Raw genomic sequence first — 20403 nt, 5'->3', positions numbered from 1 at the left:
TCCACACCTATCCGGAAAGTTGTGTATCGCCATTTGCAAATTTTTTTTTGCGGATACGGGTTGCGTCCACACGTGTCCGCAAATTTTTGTATCCGTATCCGGAAATTTTCGAAAACGGTCTCCAGAATGGAAATTTTCGAATACGCTCCGAATACGGATACGTGTGGACGGTCGTATCCACAAATTTTCGAATACGATGACGTAAACACGATTTTGCGCATGCTCAATAAGAAAAACTATCCGCCATAGGGACTAGGCACTAGCGTGCATCAGGGCGGATCAAGAAATTTCCGGATACGTGAGGACAGTGAAAACGATTCGAATACGCTGCGTGTGGACGCGAACATTTTCGTATCCGCAAAAAATAATTTGCGGATACGGGTTGCGTCCACACGTGTCCGGAAATTTTTGTGTCCGTATCCGGAAATTTTACGAAAACGGATACGTGTGGACGGTGAAAACGATTCGAATACGCTGCGTGTGGACGCAAACATTTTCGTATCCGCAAAAAATAATTTCCGGATACGTGTGGACGGGGCCTTATTGAATTTATTTATTTATTTATTTTTTTAAAATAAAGTTTGTGAATAAATAAGGAAGCATCTCGACCTGGCAATATTGTAGAATTATAGTTACGCAATCATGAATTCCTTCACATTTTGAGTAATCCCCCTTTTTGAAGCTGTCGTTTACGACTGATCCCCCCTTTAGTATTCCCAAAAATCAACTGATCCCACCAAAATCACCCCCACCCCCCCCCCCAGGCGATAAATAATGACAAATCCCTAAATTCTCGGCACTACCGGAAAAAAAAAAAATACATTCACTCACGCGCGAAAAGATGATTGTAAAAAAGGCGAATCTCGGCTCCCATTTGCTTATTTACTTATTTATTTATTCCCCCGTGAATTCCAGAGACCTCGCTACGCCCATGGCACTAGGGAGACAGCCCTAAATTTTCAAAAGCAGAGTTCAAAAAGATAACATGTCTTCGCACTCCCAATTTCATACATTTTTTCTAGATCGTAAATTATTTCATCTTAACATCCCTTCTCAATGTATCATAAAATGAATATCAATGAATTTCAATAATCGGTCTTGTACTTTTTCACTTTTTCACAAAATAATGTTTGGTATCCCTGTGGATACATCCGAGCCCTTACACATAATGACCCTTCAATACCTTCCATATAATGGACCTTGCATACCGACATACGATCCAAAATGGCGGATGCAGAAAGCAAGAAATTCCGTTCAAAACGAATTCGTCTTTCTCCTGAGAGAGAAATCGAAGGTCTTAGCCCACCTAAAGCTTCAAAAAGTGATAAAGAAGGAGCAATAGTCGACGAAGAGCCAATTTTGTCAAATTTTAGCGTCTTTCAAGAAACTAGTTGTTCGTCACGTGAACATGATGGCGGCAATAACGAATTTTCAAAGCACGAACAATTCGACGGGGACGACTTCCCGAGCTGTTTTAGCGTAGAAGATGACATTGATAATATCGAAGAACGTCATTACCAACCCATAGCAGGTAAACTTTAAACTTAACCTTGTTTAACGAGAGTAATTGGAATATTTTCAACTCGCTGTCGGCAGCCATGTTTGTTTTTGTTTTGTTAACGAAATGTCATTTTACGAAATCCTGTTTTTGAGCCAATAATGCAATGAATAAAGAATAAATGTGAAGTATTAGTTATTAGAATATTTGGGGATGTCAAATTGCCTTCCAGTTCGAAAATTTTGAAGGTTTTTAAGGCAGTTTTATAAAAGTACTGTACATCTTAGAAAAAATGAAGGGGGAGGGGAGGTGACTATGAACGAAAATCGTTTTAGGACTCATCAAACCACATCCAGGGTTAGAGTAATTTTCTTATTAAGCTTGAAATTTGCTACTGAAAATTACCCTTCATATTCATATAAAGGTTACAAATCATTGTGCTTATCATAAATATACTCGATTCTGATTGGACAAGAGGAGTACAATTAAATCGTTATTTTACTCTTTAGAGTCTAAATTAAGTTGCTCAATTTTGTTTAGTGCTTCTGAACTAAAAATCGTACAATCTTATACAATCATTTGGAATTCATAGGTGCTTCTCTTTTTTGAAAGTTCTCAAATTGGACTTGCCTAAATTTAAAACTGTATTATATAAAGAAATTAATGGTTATTTCATGGTGTTATATTAGGTCCAATGGGTTGGGTTCAGCGGCAGATGACTCTCGGTATCAATCCAAGAGAAATACTCTCTTACATGATACCCCATGCTAAAGTGGTAAGTACGTGTATGAAGAAAGACATTTGAGTTACAGTACAGCTTTGCTTAACACTAAGTTTTCCAGATTCTAGACAATGTGTAGTTCCAGAAATAATCCATACCCCCCATGGAAGAATATTTTTAAAGACCCTTCTTCCTTGGAGATTCCAATTTTCATTCATACAAACTCTTTAATATTGTTCTTTCTTTGACCCCCCCCCCCCCCCTACCCAGGTGCCGATACAGGATTTTCAAAAGTGGGGTGATTTTTTTCAATAAACAAGTGCAAAAGGCTGGAGCAATAATTATTGAGGTCCCTGCATAATCTCCCAGGAATTTTTGAATTTGAGACCCACAGAAATGCAAGTTTTAAAGCTTTTAAAGATATTAAAAGTTATTTTCTCTCATCAATCATTTCCCTTTTGCACATTTCCCCCCAAAAAACATACATTGTAACAGATAACAACTTAATTATGAAATTTGAAGACATAACTGCTCAGAGAAGGGGGTGAAAATTTACCTTTATTCACTCCCCCTGGATCCGCCCCTGCTAACCCTCAGAAGTTTAAAATTCCTCTGGGTGAAGGGGGGGGGGGGATGGATAGTTTCTGGAACTACACATTGAACAGTAAGTCTATAAATCCAATGGCATATACATAAACCCTGCTAGCCTATGGACTAGTGGGTGTTAATTTTCACTAGCCTGGAGCAAAGACTTTCTAGTCCCTGACTAGTGGACCTGCATCAGTTGTTGGCATGTCATGTGTCATTATGTCATGTTCAACCGGATTTTCTCAACCTCATCCAATAATTGTTTAAGGTAAAGCAGTGATAATTCACACAATTTGGTAGACCTGACACTTGTAAGATGCGATAGAAATACTAATGGAAGGCATCTAATAATTAATGATTATAAATCCTATATTCTATGTCGGCAGTAAGATTGATTTTACTTGTATCAAAAGTGCAGAAAAAATTTTAATCTTTTTTTTTTCTCTGAAAAGTTAGTTACTGATGAAGCTTGAGCCAATCATCTGTTGTTTTTTTTTGTTGTTTTTTTTAATTCTGTTTTGTTTCTCTAAATGATCAGCCAACAGAGATAGAAGATAGCCACTCAACGCTGTGGAAGATTATTATCAGCCTCCTTACATCACCAACACCTCGACAAAAACTAGATTATGTAAATACATTAGATGATGTCGTCAGTCTGGTGAATAGCTGCAAAAATATTGTGGTATTGACTGGAGCTGGGGTGAGTTATTCATACAGTATCTAGGATTTGCAGAAGTTTTTATTTAACCTGTGAAAAAATAGTACGCATAATAATGAGTAGCAGACAATACAATACAATAAACTTTATTTAAAGAGGGTGACGTATTAACCCATTGAGTTATCATCTAGTATTAGCTAAATAATCATTTTTCTTTCACAGGTTAAATAAATGATTCTCTACCTAATTGCAAAATTTTCGTAAAAACTATTACAAAAATAAATTGTAAAAATCTGAATCTGTTCAATTTGAGAATCGAACCTGTGACTCTAGGAATGAACTAAACATCAGAGAGAGACAGCACTATTTAACAAATAAAACAGCTTTTTCTGTGCTCTGTTCAGTAATAAAGCACGCAGGAAGTGACGTAAGCACGAAAGAAGCATAAGGAGAAACACGAGTCGTAGGCGAGTGCTTCTCACTTCCTGAGTGCTTACGGCGCTTCCTAAGTGCTTTATTACTGAACGGAGCACAGAAAAAGCTGTTTTATTCGTTTTATTATATAGTTACAAATTTTTTTTCTGTATTGAATTTGATTATGCAAAAAGAAGGATGATCACAGGATCTAGCAGCACCTTGCATGTGCGAATGGCGTCAGCACTGTGCTCCGTTCACTAATATAGCACAGTTTTTGACCAATCAGAGCACGCGTACTATCCTAACTATATAATATTTTTTAATAATCAATCTTTTTGTAATTACGCATCTTATTCCTTATCAGGTTTCTGTGTCTTGTGGTATCCCAGACTTCAGATCACGTGATGGTATATATGCTCGTCTAAGTCAAGAGTACCCTGACCTACCAGATCCTCAAGCCATGTTTGATATTACATACTTTAATCAGAATCCCAAACCATTCTTTAAATTTGCTAAGGTAAAAAAAATATTATAGTATGAGAAGATTATCCTTATTTTAGTATAAATACATGTACACAGGTGATTATTGAGAAACTCAGATTATCACACGATAATCACCTCCAGCTATAATCCAAAATGGCGGCCAGCTGCTTTGTTGCTGTTACTGGGAAAAAATGTGTCTTTTATCTTCTTTTTTTGAAAGAATCACATGTGCATTATTTTATACTAAAACAATTATTCACCTCAGGCTCAGTAAATATCGGGAATAATAACCTCAACTTCGTTTCAGTTATTATTCCCTGATATTCACTTCGCCTTCGGCGAATCATTGTTAAATAAAGAGAAATATTCTAACCAACCATGGCTCTTGAAATTCTTGAGTTTCCCAGAGTCTCTGACATTTCAAGGTAAAATAAAAATATTAGCATGACATAATCCTTATTAGAACGTTTTCCAACAACCGGGGTTAAAAATTCTAATGAGTTTGCTAATATGCTAATGATCTACGTACCGTACTGCCAGCCAAATTAAACCGAAATAATCCGCGTGAATTAGTTTTAACCTTAAAATGCTAGTCTTATTGCACTTTCTGTGAACTTGTCATAATTTCCAGGAATGTAAACGAACTCAACGTTAAAACGCTTGCCATTCTAAAACGTGCTTACAAAACTATTAACGCTATATTTGGTTTTAAGAGAAGTAAACTCGCTGTTGCTGGTGCTTGCCTATCTCCAGCTTTTCAGAAATTTCATATATGTAACTTCTGAGAAGCCAGAGATAGGCCAGCACCAACGATTTAACTTCTCTAAAAACTCACTAAAATTGTTACAAGATTTTTATAGAAGTTTTATTCAACAGCAACGTTTGTAAAGTACAAATCTTTGAGTATAAGTGACGATATACCTGCTCGCTATAACAGTCGAGACTGAAGATTTGATTCCATTTTTTAATAGCCTAGTTATTCTTATCTAGATATTTGTCCACCTTGCTTAAAACGGCATCTACTTTACTCATCGTTTCCAAAGCCTTTTCGCACATTTTCTTATGTGCAGCTTGGGTTTCTGCTGCATTATCAACCTTCCTCTTTTTAGATACCTTGTTCGTACCGGCAAAGCAGTCATCTTTTTCATCAAACTCGCTCTCGCATGATGATGACGCAACATACTCTCCCTCTAATTTGTCCTTCACTGCTTGTCTTCTCTGGGAAGGTGTTTTCTTCTCTGCATACTTCATGGAGTTTATTGGTTCAGTCGGGGAAGCCAACATTTTCTTTAAAATGTTCTTCATTCTGGTTATCAGTCGACTTGCCAGTGGGCTCTGCAGATAGAGTGCCACAACATGATGAGGGAGTTGTGCCTCTAGGATTCTTTCTTTGCAGTACTGTAGGATTTCAGGCCACTCTTTGCTATTACATTCGTTGTAGCATTTAGAAATAAATTCAATTTCCTTTTCACCAACATTAGCACGCTTTGGTAGTGATCCTATCACAATTAAAATTACAAACCATAAGTTGAAAACGATAATAAAATTAATTTGTCGCAAAAATCCAGAAATGGGCTTTTTAAAAATGGTTTACTTACCTAACCCATGCGAATTTCCCGGTATTGGAGAATCTTTTTGTGACATCTTGACAAAACGTTTATCAGAAATAATCAAGTAAACTAGCTAAACTCAATTGTCACTCGATGGGCACTGAATGCTCAGAAAATTCCGAAGTGCAAAACTCTAAACAGCCTGGACTAATTACAATAACGGTGTTAGTTGCACGCTTCGATTTTAATTATTCAAAAAATAGAAGTTTGACTGGTAGTTACTGTGAACTTGAGATGCAGATTCAGGATATACGTGTCCTGCTTTTGCAAATACTAGCAATTTTGATACTTCTGTCTGCTTTCCAGCCTCCGTTAAACATACAAAACGTGCCGTTAAATAGACGTCTTCTTACAGGCTTCCGTGGAAGTGGATTTGATGGCAGGGATGTGTTCTCTCTAATTCAAAGACAGCCGTGGTTGTTTTGGAGAAATACAGGTGAAACCCCACAGTCATTTCTGCAGCTAGTAGCAGATGTTTCTCCAGCTCTATTCCGTTTAACAAGGGATGGATTACCACGTCAACGACTAGGACGCTCACAACTCAACATCACGAATCAAGTTCTATTAGCTTTAATGTGGCTACGCAAATATCTGCATGTGGAAAGTCTAGCTCTGTGGTTCGATACAGACCCATCAACTGTTGTGCGAATTATATACAGAGTCATACCAGAGATGTGGAGGTATTTCCAAAATCAAATTCGCTGGTTAAATGTAAATGAATGGGCCAACATCAGGGGAAATTGGCCAGAATTCCCAAACGCAGTGGGCGCTATAGACGCAACCCCGCATGAGATATACCGACCCATAACAGAGCCCCAGAGATCGTTCTATAGTGGGCACCGTCACTACCACTGTTTCAACACCCAACTTATCATTGATAACCTTGGACACTTGAGATATGTTCAGGCCGGGTTTCTTGGTAGTACACACGATGCGACATCTTACAGGCTGATGACCCGCATTGGACCAGGACAGCCTCTGGACCTACCACAAGGTGCAAAACTTCTAGCGGACAAGGCTTATCCTGATGGTGGATCATTGCTGACGGCCGTAAGAGCAAATCAAATGCATTTGCTGAACCCCAGAGAAAGAAGGCGGGCAAGGCGCTTTAACAAGTGTCTGTCACGACGACGAATCAAGGTGGAGCATGTATTTAAAGAAATAAAAGTGTACAAAGCCATATCACAGTTATGGAGACATCCTAGATGGCTTCTTCCAGTATGTGTGGAGCTTGCGTCATTTCTTGCTGAACGTCGAGTACGCTTATTTGAACATTTATAACAAACTAAAAAGGTATTTCTGTGTACAGCCAATTTCCATGCTAGCTTAGTCCACTCATTTGCATTTTTTCAGATACAAACGTTGATGTTGAATAAAAAACAAAGTCTTGTAACACTTGTTGAGTTTTTAATAAATTTAGAACGTTGAGTTCGTTTACATTCCTGGAAATTATGACAAGTTCACAGAAAGTGCAATAAGATTAGCATTTTAAGGTTAAAACTTCTTCACGCAGATTATTTCGGTATAATTTAGCTGGCAGTACGGTACGTAGATCATTAGCATATTAGCAAACTCATTAGAATTTTAAACCCCGGTTGTTGGAAAACGTTCTATTATAATGAGAAATACTCTAACCAAGCACAGCTCTTAAAATTCTTGAGTTTCCCAGAGTCTCTGACATTTGATATTTAAATTTGCTAAGGTAAAATAAAAATATTAGCATGACATAATCCTTATTATAATGAGAAATATTCTCACCAAGCACAGCTCTTAAAATTCTTGAGTTTCCCAGAGTCTCTGACATTTGATATTTAAATTTGCTAAGGTAAAATAAAAATATTAGCATGACATAATCCTTATTATAATGAGAAATATTCTCACCAAGCACAGCTCTTGAAGTTTTAGAGTTTTTCAGAGTCTCTGGCATAGCATTTCATTGAGAGTGATTAAAAATTATATTGGATAGTCCCAAAAAATATCCATACCCACGCAACGAAGGGAATTCGTAAGAGGACCCCCCTACCCCCAGGAAGTTCCAATTTTCTTTCATACGAACTCTGTAATTCTGTTCTTTCTCTCATCCCCTCCCCTCCAGAATTTCAAGTTTCCTCTGTGGGTGGGGTATGGATATTTTCTGGAACTACACATTCTGTTTTATTTAGCTACCTGTTGCAAGTCGCCCCAGGAAGCCCATAATATTAAAACCTTTTTTTTGTCATAGGAAATTTATCCAGGGCAGTTCAAACCTTCGTTAAGTCACAGATTTATTCGCCAAATTGAAGAACATGGCCGCCTCTTGAGAAATTATTCCCAGAATATTGATACACTAGAACAAATAGCTGGTATAACAAGAGTTATACAATGTCATGGTATGTATATACTCTATTGAATGAATATTCCCAGAATATCGATACACTAGAACAGATAGCTGGTATAACAAGAGTTATACAATGTCATGGTATGTGTATACTCTATTTAATGAATATTCCCAGAATATTGATACACTAGAACAGATAGCTGGTATAACAAGAGTTATACAATGTCATGGTATGTATATACTCTATTGAATGAATATTCCCAGAATATTGATACACTAGAACAGATAGCTGGTATAACAAGAGTTAGAAAACTCATTAATAATTCATGAAGAAAACACAATAGAAATCATGACCATGAAGGTGATTTTAAATCTGATAAATATTCGTCTTCATTTGCATAAACTTTAACTTGGATTTTCTCTATCAAACTTGGTTCATTTCGTAAAAAAATCGGTACAGTATGAGAACAAACATCATAAGTTTTCTAAGCCGTTCAATAATCTCGCAGATCGTGTTTTATCGGGTCTAAAACCACTCGGCTGCGCCTCGTGTTTTATACCCGATAAAACACTCCTGCTCGTTTATTAAACATTACTTATACAATGTCATGGTATGTATATACTCTATTGAATGAATATTAAACATATGCGCATGTCTCTTTACTGTGATTATAAACACTCTGGGAGCTGTAGATCACGACATAAGCAAGTTTCTAAAGGAACATGAGTCATAGATGAGTGTTTCTCTCATTTTTTTAAGTGCTCTACATCTCCCTTAGTGTTTATCACAGTACAGAGACACAAGCAGCAATTTTATATTCATTTTTGAGTGCTCTACATCTCCTTGAGTGTTTATCACAGTACAGAGACACAAGCAGCAATTTTATATTCATTTTTGAGTGCTCTACATCTCCTTGAGTGTTTATCACAGTACAGAGACACAAGCAGCAATTTTATATTGCTTTTTGAGTGCTCTACATCTCCTTGAGTGTTTATCACAGTACAGAGACACAAGCAGCAATTTTATATTCATTTTTGAGTGCTCTACATCTCCTTGAGTGTTTATCACAGTACAGAGACATAAGCAGCAATTTTATATTGCTTTTTGAGTGCTCTACATCTCCCTGAGTGTTTATCACAGTACAGAGAAATAAGCAGCAATTTTATATTGCTTTTATAAATATTTTTGAGCATGTCTCAGTTTGCATTTATTAAGTCATCATTGTATTCTTTCGCAGGGTCTTTTTCAACAGCTTCATGTACCAATTGTAAATATCAAGTATCTTCAAGTGCGATCAAAGAAGATATATTTAGTCAAGTGAGTAGTAAAATAGGAATTTTATTAGGAGGTTTATTGTAGTTAGAGGGGTGGATCCAGGATTTTCTTCAGGGAGGGTTGTACCCCTTAGAATCAAAGGGAAAAACATTATTTTGTATTGGTTATCTTCAAAGTAGGGGCTCAACGTCGAACCAGTGAGGGGTGCACCTCTTAGAATCAAAGGGAAAACATTATTTTTATTGGTTACATTTGAAGTAGGGGTACAAAGTCCAAGCAAGGAGGAGTGCGCACCCTCTGCACCCCTCCCCTAGATCTGCCTGAGTTGTGTTTTCCAAATAATGTAATAACAGGAATGGTAAAGGGGTTTTTGCATGAAACAATATCAAGGGTTTTCATTTTCTGTGATGTGTGACCTCAAACAATTCAAAATCACTCCCAAAATAATGATTGATTGCGTTTTGAATTTTGGTTCACTCACATGACCAATTGGAGAGCTTTAAATAGTCACATGGAGGTCATGCGGCATTTAAATTTTGAAGAAATAGAAAACACTCAAAGCTTGCTGTGTGCAGTCATAAAGAACGAGGGGACTGGCAGAACATGAGAGAAGTTTTAGGATAAGTATGACACTTAGCGGACTTCTCGACACTTCTCAAGTGTTCTGCCAATCCCCAAGTGTTTTATAACTTCACACAGCACAGCAAGAAAGTTTTTTATTTCTTTCATAAAATACAAATTACAATAAAATTACAATAATATTTCAAATAACTGTAATAAAATAAAATAAATCTTGAGGGAGATGTTAGACTGCACTAAAGATTTTCGTCCTTTAATCCTCAAAAATCTTTTCAAACAACTTTTCTTTTAGAAAATTCCAACTTGTCCAAAATGTAAGGAAGAAGAAGATGGGGCTTTTGCTATCATGAAGCCTGGTATCCTTTGTTTAGCTAACATCATCATTATCATTATTGCCGTCACCCCTTAGGAAGCGCCGTAAGCACTCAAGGAGTTTGAGAAGCGCTGGCCTATGGCTCCTGCTTCTCCTTACACTTCTTTCATGTTTACATCACTTCCTGCATGCTTTATTACTGAACGGAGCACAGAAAAAGCTGTTTTATTTGTTAATTATTTTTTATCATTATAACTACTACCATCATCATCATCAACATCATCTTTACCATTATAATCTATTACCAATATCATCATCAGATCATTGATGTCCATTTTGTTAGTGTCATCATGCAAACAGCGTATTTTAAAATGACTAGTAAATTGAATGCCAGTTTTTAGTCTTAACTACAGTATCTGTAGATATTGTCTTCTTTGGTGAGAATCTTCCTTCTGATTTCTACCATCACTTAGAAGAAGATTCAGAAAAGGTATTAAACATGTGAAATAGCTTTGTGTATTTAACAAATTTCATATGAATGGGAAGCCTGTGTTGCTATAATTATACTTCAATCACATTTTGCAATCAGCCAATCAGGATGCATGAAATTACAAACCATCCAATCACAATGCTTGTCTTGATTGTAAGCCATTTGTCTGCTATAACATTTTCTACTCTGTATTTGTCTTTTAGGCTGATCTTTTGATTGTTATTGGATCATCGTTAAAAGTGAGACCAGTTGCTTTGATACCAAGTAAGTAGTACTTCACATGAACTGTTCATACCATTGCCACATCTTGTCCTTTCAATTTGAATATAGGTAACGTTGGTGGACTAGATCAGCCCAGAGGTTGTTTCAGGGTTCGATCTGTGAGTTAGTCATGCCCTGACTTAGATCAGCCCAGAGGTTGTTTCAGGGTTCAATCTGTGAGTTAGCCATGCCCTGACTAAGATCAGCCCAGAGGTTTCAGGGTTCAATCTGTGAGTTAGACATGCCCTGACTTAGATCAGCCCAGAGGTTGTTGCAGGGTTCTATCTGTGAGTTAGCCATGCTCTGACTTAGATCAGTCCAGAGGTTGTTTCAGGGTTCAATCTGTGAGTTAGCCATGCTCTGACCTAGATAAGCCCAGAGGTTGTTGTATTTTTGTCAGTTTTAAGATGCATGTCATGATATTTTTAGGTCGCATTGCTGAAGATATCCCTCAAATTCTAATTAACCGAGAACCTCTACGTCACATGACATTTGATGTCGAGTTGCTAGGCGACTGCGATGTGATTGTGACGGAGCTGTGTAAAACGTTAGGTGGGGAATGGACGTCTATTCTTGACGAAACAGAAGTTCCCACTGTGGACAGAGATCTCTATACAACACTAGTTGAGGATACGAGTAATGACCAACACTTACTAAATTCTGACAGGGAGGGAAGTGCCTCCTTAGAACTACATGTGAGTATTCATCGGCAATCCCTGGTTCATACAAGCAATGAAAATGCAAACGTAATGCAGACATAATGCAGACGCAATCACAACTTAATACCAACTCAATGCAAACTCAATGCAAACTCAACGTACGCGCAGTGCAAACGCAATGAACAAGCAATGAACACGCAATGAACACAAAAGTGCAATGTACACGCAATGAAAGCGCAGTGCAAGGGCAACGCAAGCGCAATGCAAGTTCAATGCAAGCACAATAAAAACGCAAATGCAAACGCAATAACATCGCTTTATATCTATATTCAAGTCTAATATCGTACTAATAACACAAATTGACTCATAGACCATGAAGATGAGCAGGTCTAATCGTTAGATTGGTTTATTGTAGAAACAAAATCCACTTCAAGACCAGACATCATGTGGTCCTTTAAGTGTGCCCATGCTAGATCACCTGAGTCAAACACCAACACACATACCTAACCTTCCTCATAAACTCCAACAAGAAGATACACTACCCCATAGAGAAGATACGACAATTCCTGGTTTATTGACTGGTTCTGATACTCTACCACAAGCGCAACTTCAAATTGGTCTAGATCAAGATAAAGCACTGGCCACCAGTCACCTCTTTACTGATTCATTAGGGGCAGAAAGAGAGTCTTTTCAACCTCTGCCTGATGGTCATAGTGTGATGGGTCAAGCACCTCCAGACCTTGGTCCTAAGACTAGCCCTTTTAGAGCAGCGATGTCAATGCAAGAACCAAAACTGCCTCTTAGTAGTTGTCAGTCTGTCGGCGAGGATACAGGTGGAATGGCATCAAGCTTCAGTGATATTACTGATAAACAGAGAGTTGATTCCTCAGTATTGGGTGATCTCTTAACGGTGTGTCAATATCCTAGTAACCAACACCCTGTAAGCACTGACAAAGGTAACTAATGAGATTATTTACATAATGTTAACATGTGTTTTACAAGAGGAATTGAGGTACCGAGACACCTGTGCATAGGTACCAAGTTGTAACTGTGCATCAAGGCACCCAGTTGCAACTGCATAGGAAGACACCTAGTTGCAACTGCACAGGCAGACACCCAGTTGTAACAGTGCATAAAGGCACCCAGTTGTAACTGTGCATCAAGACACCCAGTTGTAACTGCATAGGAAGACACCCAGTTGCAACTGCACAGGCAGACACCCAGTTGCAACTGCACAGGCAGACACCCAGTTGTAACTGTGCATCAAGGCACCCAGTTGTAACTGTATAGGAAGACACCCAATTGCAACTGCATAGATGGACACCCAGTTGTAACTGTATAGGAAGACACCCAGTTGCAACTGCACAGGCAGACACCCAGTCGTAACAGTGCATCAAGGCACCCAGTTGTTACTACATAGGAAGACACCCAGTTGCAACTGCACTTGCAGACACCCAGTTGTAACTGCATCAAGACACCCAGTTGTAACTTCATAGAAAGACACCCAGTTACAACTGCACAGGCAGACACCTAGTTAAAACTGCATCGAGGCACCCAGTTGTAATTGCATAGGAAGACACCCAGTTACAACTGCACAGGCAGACACCTAGTTAAAACTGCATTGAAGCACCCAGTCGTAACTGCATAGGAAGACACCCAGTTAAAACTGCACAGACAGGCACCCTGTTGTTTTTATGTGCATCGAGGCACCCAGTTGTAAGTGCATAGGAAGACACCCAGTTGCAACTGCAGACAGGCACCCAGTTGTAATTCTGCATCTAGGCACCCAGTTGTAACTACATAGGAAGACACCCAGTTGCAACTGCACAGGCAGACACCCGGTTGCAGCTGCACAGGCCGACACCCACTCTCAATTGCACAGACAGGTACCCAGTTGTAACTGTGTATCGAGGCACCCAGTTGCAACTGAATAGGAAGACGCCCAGTTGTACATACGGCTTTTTTCACAATTTGAATTTTTGTCTTTTCAGATTCCAAAACATTCCTTTATTTCCCCCCAAATCGATATATTTTTTATGGTGCAGAATTAAGTAACTCCCCATTTCATTCACCATTTGACTCACCCACCCATGACGAAGATGTTGACAGCGAAAACTACAATTCTGACCACGATAGTCAAGAGCTGTCTTTACTTGAAGCTAATGGATACAGCAGTGAGGACGCAAGTGGTGACGGCAGTGAAGGGTATGGCTCGGGAGCTATGTCCGCTACTGATCTATCTAATTATGATTTAAAGTTAATAACGGGTGCTTTGGGAGATTATAGTTGCGTTAGTGAAGAAAATAGTGTAATGTCAGGGGTAGAGTCGTTTAGTGATGAGAACAGAGATGGCCGATTAGATAGCTTAGCCTATGTCCTTCCATCAGAAAATGCTGTACGCCAGACAGATACCACCAGTATTGGGCCGTCAGTTGACAGTTGTAAAGATAATAATACGAATATAGTTGGCCTAAATGCCAGCAGTCTTAGCACAAGTAATTTCGATCCAACGACAAGTACGGAATCCAACAACCATACATCCTAGCATCAGTCTTCAACATTTGTAAATTCATTTAATAGTTACTGCTGTAATTAGTTTTTTATTCAAGTTGCGGAAATGGAAAACTGCATCTTTAGATTTAGTACTTCATTCGATTTTTTTTTCTGTTTTTTTTTTAAGTACTGTATTTACTACTATCATCATGCCATACAGTCATTCATATTGAAATGACGTGGCACTGTGACAAAAAAATTCAAATTCAGTCAGAATTGCCTTTCTTCGGTCCAAATGAATTTAAATTGCATATAATTCTATTCAACAATTATCTCTGCAGTCAGAATATTCTCAGTGCGAGTCATCAAACTTCGACTTATAGCGAATTTTTCTTTCTTATTCGAAATTTGTATTTGCATTCGTATTTCATGACAATAGTGAGACAATAACCCACTTCCGAGATTCGCTTTGCTTGTCACGCACAAAGGTTTCAGTACGAGGATACGTGCTAAATTAAATTAATTCTTACCGCCTGTCACGAATCACTGAGCATTATGGTGATTAGTCGAACAAATGAAAGTGTGCAAGGGATTCTGGTAGCTGTAGTAAATGATGCCTATTCAAATGTCCTATTAAAGAGGAATATTTCAGAAATTATCCACATGTAAAAATTTTAAATTCAAATTCAAAATTATCCTTATTTGCTTTTAATTTCAACATGAATTTGCTTGGTTATTATCTGGGATGAGACAGGAGAAGCAAGAGAAATCACATTCATTTTTCTTTCTTTTTCCTCTATCCAAGATAAGTTTGAAAACGTTTTATGGTCTGATACAGGAAAACATGCCCAAACTAAAGAAGTCTATCAGCAAAATAACACTGTCGTCTTTGATTACAGATTCGTGCATAAAGATTCATTTAGGTCTAATTTCAAAGTCAAAATATTCACAAATATCAATAGATACAGGAATATCCAATAGAGCTGGTACATGTTACGTCATTGCCGCCATCTTCGTTGACGATAACAAAGCATTCCTCATCAGCTTCTCTTATTAGATCAACCAAGATGGCGGCTGTTTCATTGTTATTCATATCTCAAGGGATTTTGACTCACATGGTTGCACACACACTATTTCAATATTGCATCGGCTCAGATAGTGATGTAAAATGTTCGTCATATCATTTATTCATTCAAAAACGTCGGAGATCTGAAACTAAGCGGAATTTTTCATGCTTTTACGTTTCCTGACTAAAATACGAAAAATCACATTCCTAACTCAAAGGTCATGCGTCATATTCCAATGTAAATGCAAACTATGTTGCTCGGCTGTGAATATACTACATTTTGCAGCATGTTACTCGGTCTCTGAATTCTTCGTTTGCACGTTACGTCATCGCGGCCATGTTCGTGCCATTTAACAAAAGATTTCTCCTTAGCATCCATTGCTAACGGTACCACAATGGCCGCCATGTTTTTGTCTTTTAACTCTTTTGGGAATGCTTGCAACCCATCAAGTCAGTTTTTCAGATATCCAACCTACAACGTTTTTTGAAATAGGTGTATATTCTTCGTTTGTATATGACGTCATAGCAGCCATCTTGGATGAATCTAACAAAAAGAATTGTTAATGAATTCTTTTTGTTATATCAAACAACATGGCCGCCGTGTCTTATTATTTCACTCCCTTAGGAAAGATTGAAAACTAGCGATACAGATGGCCATAAGTTTATCAATGCTTAGCTGAGTCAACTCACATTTAATATCAGTATATTTATCATTATCATAAGTAACGCGTTAGTATTCCATGAATCTTTGTAGAAATACATAACTATTCTATGCGAAAATGAGTTTTGAAATTCGTTGAACAGAGACAGAGAAAGTTTTAGAATCCTGTGATCAAGACTGGTAGCCGCCTCATCTTTGCTTTGTGGTTTCTTGCGGCGGGTTACCTGTGCTAGCCAATAGACCAAGCGTTCCTTCGTTGTCCACTATAACACAGGAGCCCCAACCACCATTGCAAAAGATGAGATATCTTTGAGAAAACCTTTTATTGCGTCTTACTAAATTCCCCAAAAGAGCTTGTATTTTATAAAATATAATCAAGGTTCTGTACAATTTTGTAATTTGCGCAATATAGAGTTAGAATATTTGCAGTAGAACATTGATATATTATTATCCATTCAAGGGTTAATTTCAAAATTCCTGTGAAACATACACAGTTATAATACTTATTTATAGACCTCACAAATATTGTCGTGGTAAATGATTTAGTATTCGTAGTTTTATTATTAGCAGTCGCAAGGGTTCAGGAGAATGTAAGGAGTGTATTTCAAAAAATATCTACTTACCTTCCCCACCCACCCCATTAATTCCCCATAATGGAGTAAGACTGAAATTTCCAAGGGCTGGAAGAGCCTAAGAATGACATTCTTTAAGTGGAGGCAAGGATGTTCTCCACCCCTCCCTAGTAGGGAGTTAATAATAATTTTATTATTATTATTAGTCCTTTATACTGTAGAGATTTAGAAAATGCAGAAAATGCTTTAAAATTCTCTAGTTATTTTTTTCTCTTCCTTTAGTTCAATTTCATTTAGTTACAACTGTTATATTGGTTGTTTCACAGGGTTTTTGAAATGACTTAAATTCTTAGTCAGATGTTACAATAGACCTCCTCGGCTCTGACGTAATTTTTCCCATTTCAGACCACGTGTCATTCCCTTGAGAAAAATATTCATTGTTTGACTTGTATCCATATTCATTTGTCTTCTCATGTGTAACCGAGCGCAAACCTTAAACAAAAAAATGAAACTCTAGGGAATGACGTGGTCTGAAATGGGAAAACGTCGGAGCCGATGAGGTCTATTAAGAGACGATTAATGTTTTCTTTCTAGGGGGGGGGGATTTGTGAAAGGACAACGTTTCCTATTTAGCCAGATATCAAATGCCAATATCATAGTATTATACAAAATAATATACATATATATACACATAGTTGACACAAGTATTATATGAATGTAATCCTTGCTGTGCTATGCCAAAAAATATGCTTTCATTTACCAAGCTGTGCTGAAATGATTCAAGTGTATAACCATTTACCAATTATAGTTACTGGACGTGAATTTCCAGGAAAAAACTGTTTCTTACTGGAATTGGTATAACTTTCCCATTTTTTAAGAAGGAATCCCGGTATTTACGGTAAATTGGAAATGATACTAATCATAGTAACTGGAAATAATTTTCCAGGCAAAAACGGGTTCTTACTGGAATTGATATCACTTTCCCAAATTATCAAAGAAATCACAGAATCTGTGATAACATCAATAAGGCAAAACCCGTGGCTTTCCAGAAAATATTTCATCCTTACTGGAATGGGCATCACTTCCTGGAATTGGTATCCCTTTTTTACCTTACTGGAATTGGTATCATTTTTCCAACATATCAAACTTTCCACATAGAAAAGTTGTCGTTCCGCTCGAGCTGTTTCTTTTACCATATATGGAATGTACTTACCATATTAGGAAATTGGAATATAATTTTCTTCACTAAATAGGCGAATTTCTTGCTCAAAACTGCTCAAATTTACAGTAAATCGAGTGAAAACATCACTAACTAGTCAGCCATCTTGGTTTTGGCCGAAAAAAGACTGGAAATTGTGTAGGGGAGGGGAGCGTGGTTTGTCACCACAGGAAGCCCGCGAATGACAACAATTGTTTGATATGTTTATCAAAGAAATGCTATAGTGTCTGTGATATATGTGCATTCTTGCTAGACCGTCAAGCCATACTTTTACTGCAATCAGCAAATTAAAGATTCTATTTAAAATATTAAATATCCTTGGCCGGTAAGCGGCTGAGAAGCTTCCCATGTAAATATACATTTGTAAAGCTTGTGTTATTTTACCTGAATATAAAGTTTTCCTTGCTCTGCCTTCAAAGGCTCCTTAGATTTTCTTGTGGTTAGATTTTTTATTAGTACTTGAAATTCTTGAAGTTCACTAAACTTCAATGGTTGAAGATCCAGTAATAATAATAATTTTATTTTAGCTGCTTTTTGAAGATCCAGTAATAATAATAATTTTATTTTAGCTGCTTTTTAAAAAAACGTTGAAAGGGCCAACGGCAAATGGTCAGTGTCGATTGCACGACCGAAAGGCACACTGGGCATGCATATAAATCAAGAATATTCAAGTCGTTTTAAATGGTTTCGTCTACAAATGACACTAAATAGGGACCTTAAGCTGCAGGACGGCAACTGGGGCGACTACGTCGGCGAAATTGAGGCGCTTCAACCTTCTATTGTATTATTATTTCGTGTTTACCTAGTATTTTACTCAATAAGCATCCCCGTTTTAGAGTGAAATGACGTCTTTTGGGAAAGCTTTTCTTATAACGAAAATCAGCAAAGATAAGCTTTTGGCGTAGCCGTTTTCTTTAGTACGTAAAAATAGGACATTTCACGTCTTACTTTCAGCATAAGACGGCAATGATGCATAGTATTTCGTACATTCCAACGAGTATCTATTGAATAGCGTAATTAGTGCTATTGTATAGTTGCCGTCGTCGTCGTCGTTGCCGTCCTGCAGCTTAAGGTCCCTAATATCTCAACAAGAACATCTGTGTTATTGACAAGAATAACGATAAGAAATATGAATCATTCCAGCCATTCCTTTGTCTTGGACTGACCTATAGCTATCGATCTCCTATCACTTATCGCCGTTCGCCCTAGCCTGCAGAGCAGGATTTGGGGAAAAAACCGTGGTGTCGGGGGAACTTTGGAAAATTGGAACGAGCGAGAATTGAAACCGAGCAAAAAGTCCCCTTTTTTTTGCTAGGGCCCATTTTTCTCGCGGGCCCTTGGTCGAAACAGGAACCCCAAAACCCCGATTCTTCCTCTCAAACCCATCAAAACAACGCCGGCTCTGCAGGCTACGTTCGCCCCTTTTTAGTTTTGAATTTTTAAGCAGCTTTATACAACGAATCGAAAAATGGCGACAATAATTCGAATAATTTTTGTCCTGGACTGTTTCGTCTCTCTTACACGTAAAGACGCGCTTTTGTGTTTACACGTGAGTACGAGGCTATTCAATCTAAAACAATAGCTATTCAAATTGGTCGCCATTTTTCGATTCAGTGATTATTTTATTCTAAGGCTAAAAATATAGGGAGTACAATATTAGAAGCAAGAACGTTGCCTCGCCGTTATTTGGCCTCTTGAAGTTACAAACGAGTACAGTTCCATACAAGGCTTTCAAACTACTAGACTACTTTGCAGGCGTCCTTTTGGGGCCGTCCTAAAAATTCCCCTAAGGACGTCTGCAAAGGAGACTATAACACTTTTGAACTGGATTTACTCATAAAAAAAGTGAAGAATCGCGAAAAAAAACCCCCAGATCTGGATAAATTTTTAATAGTGGACGTTGTTGTTCCAGTCAGTGTCTATACTTTGTAACGAATCGTTAAAGTTTTTTTCTGGGTTTTCCTGTGTCAGCCCAATCTAAAAATGCGTCGCCTGTCTCCGTATTTTCCAACGTCAGAAAATGCCAAAATTGCGCAGTAGTACCCAGGGGTCTTCACGACAATTACCCAAGAGTCCTTAGCGGGCATGAGTTCCCGTGTAAAGCCTGATTTATTTTCAAGTGACAGGTTGCCAATCAATGTCTAATTTAATCAAGTGATTGATTGGGGGTGGGGCTGCGAATCACGTGTCGGAAATCAATGTCTAGCGTATATTCTTTTTCGTGTTTGCTTAAATTCAAGGCTCAGTGCAGGATTAGGAATTACTCGGGTGTATAAGCTGACCAAGTTCAAGATGGCGTGAAAAGATCTTTCTTTTATGTCTCTAATCAAATTTTATTTTATTTTCTTCTAAAAGCAGCATTCTCATCTATACATAAAGTAAAGACTTTAGATTAATAGCTGAGCTTCGAGCTTAAACTAGGAAAATAAGGCTAAAGTCTTTGGCCCTTTAAGAAACAACTCCTGTTTATTAAAAAAGTTTCGCGAACCTTCAATTCTTCCTCTGGTAGATCGTCTTGTTTG

The 20403-nt window shown here is 37.8% G+C and overlaps 2 protein-coding genes across 2 annotated transcripts; one reads left to right on the top strand and one right to left on the bottom strand.

Moving 5' to 3' along the window:
- The first annotated feature begins 1214 nt into the window (after nt 1-1214).
- LOC116286719 (uncharacterized) lies at nt 1215-18299 on the top strand. The gene is made up of 12 exons (XM_089031107.1): nt 1215-1531; nt 2188-2273; nt 3346-3507; nt 4247-4399; nt 8197-8344; nt 9531-9610; nt 10440-10503; nt 10883-10950; nt 11154-11214; nt 11641-11906; nt 12286-12826; nt 13862-18299. The coding sequence occupies exons 1-12, from the start codon at nt 1225-1227 to the stop codon at nt 14413-14415; spliced, it is 2490 nt and encodes an 829-aa protein (XP_088887233.1). The 5' UTR covers nt 1215-1224; the 3' UTR covers nt 14416-18299.
- LOC148910643 (uncharacterized) lies at nt 5338-6094 on the bottom strand. Its single transcript, XM_089031117.1, has 2 exons — nt 5964-6094; nt 5338-5864 (listed from the first exon to the last, which is right to left on the bottom strand). The coding sequence occupies exons 1-2, from the start codon at nt 6007-6009 to the stop codon at nt 5338-5340; spliced, it is 573 nt and encodes a 190-aa protein (XP_088887243.1). The 5' UTR covers nt 6010-6094.
- Nucleotides 18300-20403: the final 2104 nt, after the last annotated feature.

Source organism: Actinia tenebrosa, unplaced genomic scaffold, assembly GCF_029948245.1.
Source record: "Actinia tenebrosa isolate PJP-AT-01 unplaced genomic scaffold, QUT_ActTen_1.0 PGA_scaffold16__25_contigs__length_10494907, whole genome shotgun sequence".
Classification (NCBI taxonomy): domain Eukaryota; kingdom Metazoa; phylum Cnidaria; class Anthozoa; order Actiniaria; family Actiniidae; genus Actinia; species Actinia tenebrosa.
Note: the sequence above shows the minus strand (reverse complement) of the source record. Positions and strands in the feature narration are given on the sequence as shown.